The sequence below is a fragment of the Oncorhynchus kisutch genome, linkage group LG25 (assembly GCF_002021735.2).
Source record: "Oncorhynchus kisutch isolate 150728-3 linkage group LG25, Okis_V2, whole genome shotgun sequence".
Lineage (NCBI taxonomy): Eukaryota > Metazoa > Chordata > Actinopteri > Salmoniformes > Salmonidae > Oncorhynchus > Oncorhynchus kisutch.
In genome coordinates this window covers 13,018,695-13,031,871 of record NC_034198.2, presented here as the reverse complement: position 1 = coordinate 13,031,871, position 13,177 = coordinate 13,018,695, and the positions used below count along the sequence as shown (strand labels likewise).

Here is a 13,177-nt window from a genome sequence, read left to right as displayed (position 1 = left end):
GACTAGTCAGGATCGAGGGAAAGATGAACTGAGCAAAGAACAGAGAGATTCTTGATGAAAACCTGCTCCAGAGCGCTCAGGAGCTCAGACTGGGGCGAAGGTTCACCTTCCAACAGGACAACAACCCTAAGAACACAGACAAGACTATGCAGGAGTGGCTTCGGGACAATTCTCTGAATGTCCTTGAGTGGTCCAGCCAGAGCCCAGATTTGAACCCGATTGAAAATCTCTAGAGAGACCTGAAAAAGCTGTGCAGCGACGCTCCATCCAAGCTGACTGAGCTTGAGAGGATCTGCAGAGAAGAATGGGAGAAACTCCCCAAATACAGGTGTGCCAAGCTTGTAGCGTCATACCAGAGAAGACTCGAGGCTGTAATCTCAGCCATAGGTGCTTCAACAAAGTACTGAGTAAAGGTTCTGAATACTATGTAAATGTCATATTTCAGTGTTTTATTTTTTTATAAATTAGCCAAAAATTATATAAACCAGTTTTTTCTTTGTCATTATGGGGTATTGTGATGTCATTATGGGGTATTGTGATGTCATTATGGGGTATTGTGATGTCATTATGGGGTATTGTGTGTAGATTGATGAGGGAAAAAAACTGTTTAATCCATTTTAGAATAACGCTGTAACGTAACAAAATGTGGAAAAAGTGAATGGGTCTGAATACTTTCCAGATGCACCGTATGTCTGATAATATATAATTGAAAGGGGAAATGTAAATATACTGAACAAAAATATAAACACAACATGTAAAGTGTTGGTCCCATGTTTCATGAGCTGAAATAAAAGATCCCAGAAATGTTCCATATGGACAAAAAGTTTATTTCTCAAAAATGTTGTCTATAAATTTGTTCACATCCCTGTTAGTGAACATTCCTCATTTGACAAGATAATCCATAGATTAAGGCCTAATGAATGTATTTCAATTGACTGATTTCCTTCTATGAACTGTAACTCAGTAAAATCTTTGAAATTGTTGCATGTTGCGTTTATGTTTTGGTTCAGTGTACATGTGTATATATAACATACAGACAAGGGCATTTACAATCATGCATTAAGCCTCTGTGAATGAGTCTTTAAACTACAGTAACTCCTGACCTTTATAAAGAGCATTTTACTACCAAGTGACTTTATAAAAACACTATGTTCGTGGGCCTTGCATTTCCCTCGTCAAATTCCTCTTAAAATGGCTGATTATAACCACTGAATGACCTCTCTGCCAATTACGGCGCTCAATTCCCTCAGGCACCGTCAACCATCAGTGATTATGTTTATGGCTTTTATGAAGCAGAGAAAGTCATTAGGAATCAAAGGATGTGTGCGTTAAACCATATGCACTTAGACTTAGGATATTTCCTCAAGGTGATGGAAGGAAGAGATGGTGGGATGAAAGGAGAGGGAGAAGGAAGGAGAATTACATACTGTATAGAGCTGTTGATAAAATGATGGTATACCTATAATGCATAAATATTGTAATGAAACGAGGGGTAGCACGGGGTTCCGAGGCGAGACTCGAACTTGCAACCCTAGGGTCGCAAAGCCGGACAAGTCACAGCTGCTCCAATGAAGGTTCCCTTTGGGGAGAGTTAATTGTGCTTCTCAATGCCAGGTTCATTACAATATACACTGAGTATACAAAATGTTAAGAACACCATCTCTTTCCATGACATAGACTGACCAGGTGAATCCAGGTGAAAGCTATGAACCCTTATTGATGTCACTTGTTAAATCGACTTCAACAGGGTAGATGAAGGGGAGGAGACGGGTTAAAGAAGGATTTTTTAAGCATCGAGACAATTGAGACATGGATCATGTATTTGTACCATTCAGAGGGTGAATAGGCAAGACAAAAAAATGTAAGGGCCCCGAACGGTGTACGGGGTATGGGTTTATGTCAAAAACTATAACGCGGCTGGGTTTTTCATGCTCAACAGTTTCCCGCTTGTATAACGAATGGTCCACCACCCAAAGGACATCCAGCCACCTTGACACAACTGTGGGAAGCTTTGGAGTCAACACGGGCCAGCATCCCTGTCGAACGCTTTCGACACCTCGTAGAGTCCATTCCCTGACGAATTGAGGCTGTTCTGAGGGCTAAATGGAGGGGGTGTTTGAGGGGGGGGGGGCTCAATGCAACTCAATGTTTTGAATGTTGGTCATGTTTGGTATACTCAGCGTAGATGGTGTATGATGAGGAGAGATGTTGGTGGCATTGCTCACTTCTGGGAGAAGAGGTCTCTGTATGGACTCCCATGCTGCATGGCGATGCCGTAGCCTTTGCTGCTCATGCTGTTTCCTGTGACAGTGATGGTGCAGTCATCGTCCGTCAGTGCGGCGTACTCCACCACAGCCATGTCCCATAGAAAGGCATACGGGCCCTTCTTCGCCTGCAGAGGAATGACAGACCCAGTTAATGACCCAGATGCTATACATTCTGCCTATATGCAATCATTGTTTTCCATGGTAGAACCTAAAGGATAATAGAAGGCCTACAGGTGGGAATTACTGTGACTATACTGTAGTATCCTATACTGTAGTATCCCAACTCCATACTTCAATACATTTCCTGTAAAGGTGTCTTTTCTAGTTTCAGTCTCATTGTAGACTGGGCTATTTGCTCATTTGATAGAATAACCTTTTAGCTCAGAGGGCTCTATTTTTGGCTTTCGCCAAGTGTCAAATGTTAGTTAGTTTGCAATGTCATCATGTACAGTAAAAAATGGTGCATTCGCATTTTCCACCCCTTACACCACGTTCAACAATTTACCTGTCTAACATCAGCTCGCTTGCGCTGTGGTGGGGGGGCTGAACTTCCTGATTTAGCCTCGGTTTCAATTATCCTAATCAGGAAATGTGACTGAGAACGAGATTTGGGTTTTGGAGGCGTGCTTTGTTGTGCGTGTCTCTTGTGTGTGTGATCTAATGTGGGAAGCACTTGTACTTTCACTCTCCCAAAACAGTACACAGCTGCTCAACCAGCGTAGCCTAGTGGTTAGAGTGTTGGACTAGTAACCGGAAGGTTGCAAGTTCAAACCCCCGAGCTGACATGGTACAAATCTGTCGTTCTTCCCCTGAACAGGCAGTTAACTGTTCCTAGGCCATCATTGAAAATAAGAATTTGTTCTTAACTGACTTGCCTAGTTAAATAAAGGTAAAAAATTCAAACCTTAACTTGAAACAGGTCTTCTGTTTGGAATTATTTTATTTTACCAAGCAAGTCATTTACGAACAAATTTTTATTTACAATGATGGCCTAGGAACAATGGGTTTAACTGCCTTGTTCAGCGGCTGAATGTCAGATTTTTACCTTTTCAACTCAGGGATTCGATCTAGCAACCTTTCGGTTACTGGCCCAATGCTCTAACCACTAGGATACCTGCCGCCCCAAGTAGCCTATACTAGCTAGCAAGCTAGCCATCTTCTTTCACCAATTAGCTTCAGCCGGCCGATGTGCGACTGTGCAAAAGTTGGTTTGACTTTGGATACTCTGTGGGGCTAGTTAGGGACCATCAATAAATTACACAATGTGTTGCACACCTTTTAGTTGTCTCATTAAATGCTATAAATATGTGTACATGAATTTCTAAAATGTATAGTTGGTTTGAGGTTTTTAATTAATTGAAATACGGAGCTATTGAAAAATATTGTCCCATCTATAGTGCAGTCGGAAAGTATTCAGACTCCCTTCAGACCCCTTGACTTTCTACACATTTTGTTACAGACTCATTCTAAAATGTATTCAATAAAAAAATCCTCAGCAATCTGCACACAATACCCTATGATGACAAAGCCAAAACAGGTTTTTAGAAGATCAAATATTACATTTACATAAGTATTCAGACCCTTTGCTATGAGACTCGAAATTGAGCTCAGGTGCACCATTGATCATCCTTGAGATGTTTCTACAACTTGATTGGAGTACACCTGGGGTGGATTCAAATTATTGGACATGATTTGGAAAGGCACACACCTGTCTATATAAGGTCCCACAGTTGACAGCGCATGTCAGAGCAAAAACCAAGCCATGAGGTCGAAGGAATTGTCCGTAGAGCTCCGAGACAGAATGGTATCGAGGAACAGATCTGGGGAAGGGCACTACAGAGGTTAGTGCAAACGGCCCAGTACGTCACTGGGGCCAAGCTTCCTGCCATCCAGGACCTCTATACCAGGCGGTGTCAGAGGAAGGCCCTAAAAATGGTCAAAGTCTCCAGCCACCCTTGTCATAGACTGTTAGCTCTGCTACCGTACGGCAAGCTGTACCGGAGCACCAAGTTTAGGACCAAGAGGCTTCTAAACAGCTTCTACACCCAAGCCATAAGACTGATGAACACCTAATCAAATGGCTACCCAGACTATTTGCATTGCCCCCCCCCCCCCCCGTACCGTTACCCCCTGCATATAGTCTCGCCATTGTTATTTTACTGCTGCTCTTTAATTACTTGTTACTTTTTTATTTATTATTCTTGTCCATCTTCTTTTTAAACTGCATTGTTGGTTAGGGGCTCGTAAGTAAGCATTTCACTGTAAGGTGAAATTTGATTTGATTTGAAAACATTTCTGCCGCATTGAAGGTCCCTAAGAACACAGTGAACTCCATTATTCTTAAATGGAGTAAGTTTGGAACCATCAACACTCTTCATAGAGTGCCAAGCATCACATCTGGAGGAAACCTGGCACCATCCCATGGTGGTGGCAGCATCATGCTGCAGGGGTGTTTTTCAGCGGCAGGGATTAGGAGACTAGTCAGGATCGAGGCAAATATCTACGGAGAAAAGTACAGAGAGATCCTTGATGAAAACCTGCTTCAGAGCGCAGGATCTCAGACTGGGGGCGAAGGTTCACCTTCAACCAGGACAACGACCCTAAGCACACAGCCAAGACAACGCAGGAGTGGCATCGGGACAAGTCTCTGAATGTCCTTGAGTGGCCCAGCCAGAGCCCGGACTTGATCGAACATCTCTGGAGAGACCTGAAAATAGCTGTACAGCAACGCTCTCCATCCAACCTGACAGAGCTTGAGAGGATCTGCAGAGAAGAATGGGAGAAACTCCCCAAATACAAGTGTGCCAGGTTATAGCAGCGTACACAAGAAGACTTAAGGCTGTAATTACTGCCATTGGGGGTTTCAACAAAGTACTAAGTAAAGGTTTTGAATACTTATGTAAATGTGATATTTATGATATTTAAATTTTTTATAAATGAGAAAACATTTCTAAAAACCTGTTTCTGCTTTGTTATTAGGGGGTATTGTGTGTAGATTGATGAGGGGAGAAAAAAAACAATTGAATACATTTTTGAATAAGGCTGTAACCTAACAAAATGTGGAAAAAGTTGAGGCGTCTGAATACTTTGCAAAGGTAATTTACTGATGGTCCCTAATTAGCCCCATAGGGATATCGAATGTCAAACCAAATTGACCATGGACATTATGATCGTGTCTCGTGCAGCTGCGCTCCGAATTGATAATTACTTGGGTGCTGCCAGTCACGGGCATGTGGGCAGGTTTGAAATAAACACCCAAGAAACTGCTAATGTACATTCTGTGACATATATTTTTTTCCGGTCAGCTTTAAATGACGCTCAGCTTATAAAGGCTTCATAAAGCCTTCATAATGCCTTCATAAGCACTACATAAACGTGTTACAAATAATCTAACCACATGTCATGCTCTATAAAGGGTTCATAAATGTGGAATACCTGTTACATAACCACCCATTTCAAATGTGACATAACCCACTATGTACAATATGACATAAGCACTGCTTAATAAAGGCTTTATAAATCATATTAAGTTGAGGCTTCACAAAGCATTTATAACCTTGTCATGCATCTTGGTAGAGCATTGCAACACCAGAATAGTGGGTTAGATTACCAGGACCACCCATATGTAAAAATGTATGCATGCATGACTAAGTCGCTTTCGATAAATGGACCTGATTGGATCTGATCTCAATTTTCCCAAACATGTTGTTCTGCAAGATGACACACACTCTAAAGTGCAGTCATGCACAGCAAACAACGTTGGTAGGGCGCTTTAAAATCAGTATGTATTTTTTGCCTAATTCAGTTTTGTTCCCATATTCTCGGTTTTGTTTTTCCAGGTTTTGGATTTCCCCCATTTTGTTCTCGTTTTACCCCCGTTTTTAATAGAAAAACCTATTTGGATTTTCTGTGTTCTCGATAATGCTTATACCACGTCTGGGGAATAATTTTATGTGTCGTTACCTTTATTTCAGTGTGAATACAAATCAAATGCCCACGTGTGGTGCCACTCGACAGTGAAAAAACAAGCAAGTTAAACTTTATTTATTGCAATTTAAATTGTTCTGTAGTAGTTATATAAGTGTTGAGTTAGATTACATAGCTACCTCAATCACTTTTTTAAATGATTTTTGTGACTTCACAGCAATTGCTAGCTAGCTAACAGATCTGCTAACTTTATTTGTTGTTACTTTTAAGGTTGGAGCCAACATGCAGTACCTCCAGCAAGCAGATGAGGCAATAACCATTTGTCAGCCAGCTCAGGGGACAAGCGACACTATTCACAGACCTGTGTAATGTTCAATGTAATTGCATTGCTAGACTTATTGAAACGTAATGTATTTGTATTGTTTTAAAACATGTATACATAAAAGAAAATGCATGGTTCAAACTTGATTTTAATGTTGATATATTTGAGCTGTTGGTGATACTTCCTTTAGAGTTAATACGTTTGTGTTTACATCATTAAGCCTTTATCTATGTCTTATGAATGACCAAAGGTGTTTTAACTTTATAGTAAGTACAGGGTCATTTGATATAAGGCACTTATGAATGTGTTATGAATGACCAAAGGTGTCTGACTTTATGGTAAGTACAGGGTCATTTGATATAAGGCATTTATACATGTGTCACGAATGACTAAAAGGTGTCTGACTTTGTAGTAAGTACAGTGTCACGCGATATAGTCTTTATGGATGTGTTATGACCGAAGGTGTCTCATTTCAAAGTATTACAGGACACAATATAAAGTGTCAATAAATATGTTATACATGTTCTGCTGATTTATGAAGGTTCTCACGATACGCAGGTTACTACTGTAGGGTGTGAGAGGTATCTAGATGGATTGATGGAACTGCAAAGCTTGTTTTTGCATGTGTGTGTCAGAGCCGAGATGATATCGGAGTAGTCCAACAGTCCCTGAGACTACCGCACCAGGTAGTCCTCTTCAGTTCCCATGCTGGAGACCAGGGCTTGATTACAACCTATTACAATGATGCCAACATTTTGTGACTGATCTTTCAGCGGGAGAGAGGGTGAATGTGTTAGTCCTGATGGCCCAGCAACCCTCGGTATGGCTTGGTATATTGTTGTCAAAGACCTGACTAGGTCCAGCCCCCTACGGTATGGCTTGTTATATTGTTGTGTCAAAGACCTAACTAGGTCCAGCCCCCCACGGTATGGCTTGTTATATTGTTGTGTCAAAGACCTAACTAGGTCCAGCCCCCCACGGTATGGCTTCTTATATTGTTGTCAAAGACCTAACTAGGTCCAGCCCCCCACGGTATGGCTTGTTATATTGTTGTCAAAGACCTAACTAGGTCCAGCCCCCCACGGTATGGCTTGTTATATTGTTGTCAAAGACCTGACTAGGTCCAGCCCCCCACGGTATGGCTTGTTATATTGTTGTCAAAGACCTGACTAGGTCCAGCCACCCACGGTATGGCTTGTTATATTGTTGTCAAAGACCTGACTGGGCCCAGCAACCCATGGTATGGCTTGTTATATTGTTGTGTCAAAGACCTGACTAGATCCAGCCCCCCACGGTATGGCTTGTTATATTGTTGGGTCAAAGACCTGACTGGGTCCAGCACCCCACGGTGTGGCTTGTTATATTGTTGTCAAAGACCTGACTAGGTCCAGCCACCCACGGTATGGCTTGTTATATTGTTGTCAAAGACCTGACTGGGCCCAGCAACCCATGGTATGGCTTGTTATATTGTTGTGTCAAAGACCTGACTAGGTCCAGCCCCCCACGGTATGGCTTGTTATATTGTTGGGTCAAAGATCTGACTGGGTCCAGCACCCCACGGTGTGGCTTGTTATATTGTTGTCAAAGACCTGACTAGGTCCAGCCCCCACGGTATGGCTTGTTATATTGTTGTCAAAGACCTGACTGGGTCCAGCCCCCCACGGTATGGCTTGTTATATTGTTGTCAAAGACCTGACTGGGTCCAGCACCCCACGGTATGGCTTGTATAATACATGTTCCTGACTCATATCAATGCCAGATAGGATTGCATTTTCAAAAGAAGACGTTTCTTATTACATTCAGTTGCTCCTTAAGACTGACCAAAATCTGGTCATAGTGGTAACACAAATGGTCATGGCATGGATTTTGCCAGAGGAGGCACACATACATACACATATACATCACCCATGTGTTCTTAAAATACCACGAGCAGCAAAACAGTCAACAGACTGTTTCCCTTTTGTCTTCTGTGAAAAGTTTAGACTCATCATGTGTGATGCCCACTGCATGAAAGGGATCAGTGACTGTAGGACATTTCCCCTTTCTCTTTATACTGGATATTTTTTCCAGCTCCTGTGAAAAGTTTGTATGTGTGTCAAATCCTCCATAAGTCTACATTGTCTTAGACCTAATATTATATGCCCACAGGGAGACATTATGGTGCCTGTAACTGTATTTAGACATAGGCTATTTAATTAAAACAAGTTGATGTTCCGTTTTATTATAATTTAATTATTCAATGTCTTTTTTTAGGTCTTAACAATAGAGAATTGAATCTTGCTTATTGACAACCTTCTGGCATGTCCATGGCTCAGACATAATGCGGTTTACAGTAGGCCTATATCAGTGCGAATGAAACGTTTAACACTATATTTCTATAATGATGCCATGCAATTACTTAGAACAATGTGGACTGCAAACATGTTCAACATGATAGGGGATAGGTTGACATTTTGTTATTTTGTTTCTGTAGGCTATTTAACAAACTAGGCTATAACGGACTAACATTCGAAGTGGACGCAACACATACAAGACTGTAAATAACAACCAAATGGAGCCATGGAGCACGTTCGGATTGACCAGTGAAGGGTCAAAGCCTTGACACACCTATGCCTTTTTTATTCATCAAAACTAGCCCTTTCGCGCCACAGCCAGCTACTGTGCCCATACTTCTGGTTGTGAAAATAGCAAAAATATTTCGGACAAACCGCAAACCGATAGAGCTGCCACCAGCTAAAGATTTACCATTGTGCTAGCTTTTGTAAAAATAGAGAAGGTGCCTGATGTGTGTTTTGATGTTGTATCCAAGCAACTTCTACCTCTTATAGTTAACTAACACTAATACATCTACTGTCCTGCTAAAAGGCTAATTTTGCTGAGGTTGAGACAAAAAGCCTTTGTTTTGTAGTATAAAGACTAAATGTGACATAAAGTTAATTAAAATGTGTACACAGTACAAATGTGAAGATCTATGATATGTCATTCTACTTCTCAGCATTATGGGCAGGCAAAGTATTGTTCTTTCTTGGTAATTTATTACGGGCAGTATATGAGATTAACCAATATAATTGTGACAATGTCACAAAACAGCACTTGCAGTTTATTCAGACAGATAGTCAAAGATTATGTTGAATTTGCCTGTCTAATTTGTTTGAAATACTGTGGAACTACAGGCACAGTTTAAGGGAGACTGTGAAATGACAGTTAAATGACAATGGAAAGATAGATTTTTTTTTTCTTGCCAAATATGAAACCGTTTTCTGTTTTTGTTGAAATACACAGTAGCTAAGCAATTACTACTTAAAAGAGTTGCCAGCCTGTACTTAGGCATCCTCTCTTTATTGGCACACACCTGTTTTGTATTTGTCAACCTACCTTGCGGATGCCTTCTGAGGGACTGGACACTGAGTAGTCATGGCCGTTGTTCTTGCTGATGGTCCTCCACAGCTCTGCGTATGTGCTGTCCTGCTCCAGCGGGTTGGTGCCCTTGTTCTTGAAGTATTCATAGACGGCTGAGTCTCTCACAGTGCCGTAGGACACATCCATCTGCCTGGACAGGTCCTGGAATGTTCTGTAGAGACAGAGGGAAGAACACAGAGAAATGCATCAAGTCAAGTGTATAACGAGAACAGACACTGTATGTACAGTAAAGTACACTGTAAAATATACTTTGGGGCCTCACAAGTGTCGCAGCTGTCTAAGACACTGGATTACAGCGCTTGAGGCGTCACTACAGACTCGAGTCCATACGGGAGTTGCAGCGATGGGAAAAGACTGTGACTACCAATTGCATATCATGAAATTGGGAGTACCTCCAAGTACTTTGTACATGGGTGTTCAACTTATAAAGATGAGTCACTAATCAAAATGTTACTAATATAATAGCACTACATGACCAAAAGTATGTGGACACGTGCTCGTTGAACATCTCATTCCAGAACCATGGGCATTAATATGGAGTTGGTCCCTCCCTTTGCTGCTATAACAGCCTCCACTCTTCTGGGAAGGCTTTCCACTAGATGTTGGAACATTGCTGCAGGGACTTGCTTCCATTCAGCTACAAGAACATTAGTGAGGTTAGCACTTAGGCCTGGCAATTAGGCTTGGCTCGCTGTCGACGTTACCATTCATTCCAAAGGTGTTCAATGGGGTTGAGGTCAGAGCAACCATTGAGTCTATATGTTTTGACCATGAACACTTGCTATCTAGGGTTACACCCAGCAGTTTAGTCTCCTCAACTGGCTCAATAGTCACATTATTCAATAATAGATCTAAACAAGGTTTAGTGTTGAGTGAGTGCTTTGTCCCAAAGATTAGGTTTTAGTTGTAGATATTTTGCACCAGCTTATTGCTAGTTACCCATTCTTAAACTGACTGGAGCTCTATGTGAAGTGTCTCAGTTATTTCTTTTACTGTTGCAGCCAACCTGTATACTGTTGAGTTGTCAGCGTACACACAAGTTATTTATAAAAACAGAAAACAATAATGTCCATAGCCGGCTGCCCTGCGGTACACCACACTCAACTGAATTTGAATGAGTGTCCAGGTAACTCTCAATCCATAATAAGGCAGAGGATGCAAATCCATAACACCTACATTTTTTCAGCTTAAGGTTATGATCAATGACATCAAAAGCTGCACTGAAGTCTAACAAAACAGCACCCACAATCATCTTACTATAAATGTCTTTCAGCCAATCATCAGTCGTTTGTGTCAGTGCTGAGCATGTTGAGTGCCCTTCCCTATAAGCGTGCTGTTGTTCATTTGTTTTCTGTAAGATAACTTTGTATTTCATAAAACACAAATTTTTCCAAATGTTTACCAAGCGCTTGTAACAGGCTGATTGGTCAGCAGTTTGAACCATTAAAAGGTGCTCTGCTATTCCACGTTGAACGTCACTGAGCTCTTCTACTGCCAAAGTTTGTCTATGGAGATTGCATGGCTGTGTGCTCGATTTTATACACCTGTCAGCAACGGATGTTAATTTTGGACGGCAGGTAGCCTAGTGGTAAAAGCGTTGGACTAGTAACCGAAAGGTTGCAAGATCAAATCCCTAAACTGACAAGGAAAAATCTGTTGTTCTACCCCTGAACAAGGCAGTTAACCCACTCTTCCTAGGCCATCATTGAAAATAAGAATTTATTCTTAACTGATATGCCTAGTTAAATAAAGGTAAAACAAATTGGCTGAAATAGCCAAATCCACTCATTTGAAGGAGTATCCATATACCTTAGTATATATAGTATTTCAAAGCAACACATTGTTGCATAGCAGCGCTCTGTTTAGACACTCGCTGGTCTGTGTCATAACAACAGTCCAGGGGAAATGAAGGTCAACATTTCTTATGGACATCACAAGACAGGAAATAATGATGCTGATGAGTTGTTTGCAAGCTTATTAGTCTGTAAACACCAGATGTGGCACAGGAAATAATTTAAGAGGAGTGGTGAAGGGACATTGTTTTAACGTTAAAGGTGGGAAAGCCTGACTTTTAATAAAAATTGACTCTTAAACAGATGAATCACTTTTGTGCTGGATCAGATCAGGGTATCACAAAAAAGCCAATAACATTTTCACACACCTAATTTATCTCAAAGAGATGTGAGATAGGCAGCTATCATGTCATAAACAATGAGCAACACAAACCTCTAACCTTACAGAACAGTCGAGTCTTACTCTATCCTGTAGAGAAATCTACCCACAACTTTCTAATAGTTAGTTGCCTTTCTATATGGTGGCAGCCAACGCCCACACCTACTTTATCATCAGTTTTATAAAAGAGTGCCAACAATTCTAACTGAACTTGATTGTCTAGAAGGAGTTTTCACTGTGATGCAGTGAAAGATTTCTGATTCAAGTGTGTAATTAAATGAAATGAAGCTCTTCATTATGAGTGACACATTGCTACTTGGTTACCAATGTGTGGAAGAGTAATTAAAATATGCTGTACATACGATACACTCTGTGCATACGATTCACCCTTCACTTTTTCCACATTTTGTTACGTTACAGGCTTATTCAAAAATGATTAAAAACAGGTTTATAGAAATTTTTGCAAATGTATTAAAATTCAGACCCTTTGCTACGGGATTTGAAATTGAGCTCAGGTGCATCCTGTTTCCATTGATCATCCTTGAAATGTTTCTACAACTTCCTTGGAGTCCACCTGTGGTAAATTCAATTGATTGGACAAGATCTGGAAAGGAACACAACCTGTCCATATAAGGTCCCACAGTTGGCAGTACATGTCAGAGCAAAAACCAAGCCATGAGGTCGAAGGAATTGTCCATAGTGCGCTGAGACAGGATTGTGTCGAGGCACAGATCTGGGGAAGGGAGCATTGAAGGTCCCTCTGCAGCATTGAAGGTCCCCAAGAACACAGTGGCCTCCATCATTCTTAAATGGAAGAAGTTTGGAACCATCAAGACTTCCTAGAGGTGGCCGCCCGGCCAAACTGAGCAATTGGGGGAGAAGGGCCTTGGTCAGGGAGGTGACCAAGAACCTGATGGTCACTGACAGAGCTCCAGAGTTCCTCTGTGGAGGTGGGAGAACCTTCCACATGGACAACCATCTCTGCAGCACTCCACCAAGGCCTTTATTGTAGAGTGGCCAGACGGAAGCCACTTCTCAGTAAAAGGCACATGACAGCCCGCTTGGAGTT

General features: G+C 41.4%; 1 protein-coding gene across 2 annotated transcripts in view; it reads right to left on the bottom strand.

The window, feature by feature from the left end:
• The window catches only part of LOC109870608 (glutamate receptor ionotropic, delta-1-like), a 411,408-nt gene that overhangs the window by 13,897 nt on the left and 384,334 nt on the right, over window positions 1-13,177 (bottom strand). For both annotated transcript variants that reach the window (XM_031805099.1, XM_020461182.2), the window contains exons 13-14: window positions 9,892-10,087; window positions 2,226-2,392 (exon numbers count right to left, since the gene is read on the bottom strand). In XM_031805099.1, coding sequence (XP_031660959.1) covers window positions 2,226-2,392; window positions 9,892-10,087 — 363 coding nt within the window. The remainder of the gene's footprint in view (window positions 1-2,225; window positions 2,393-9,891; window positions 10,088-13,177) is intronic.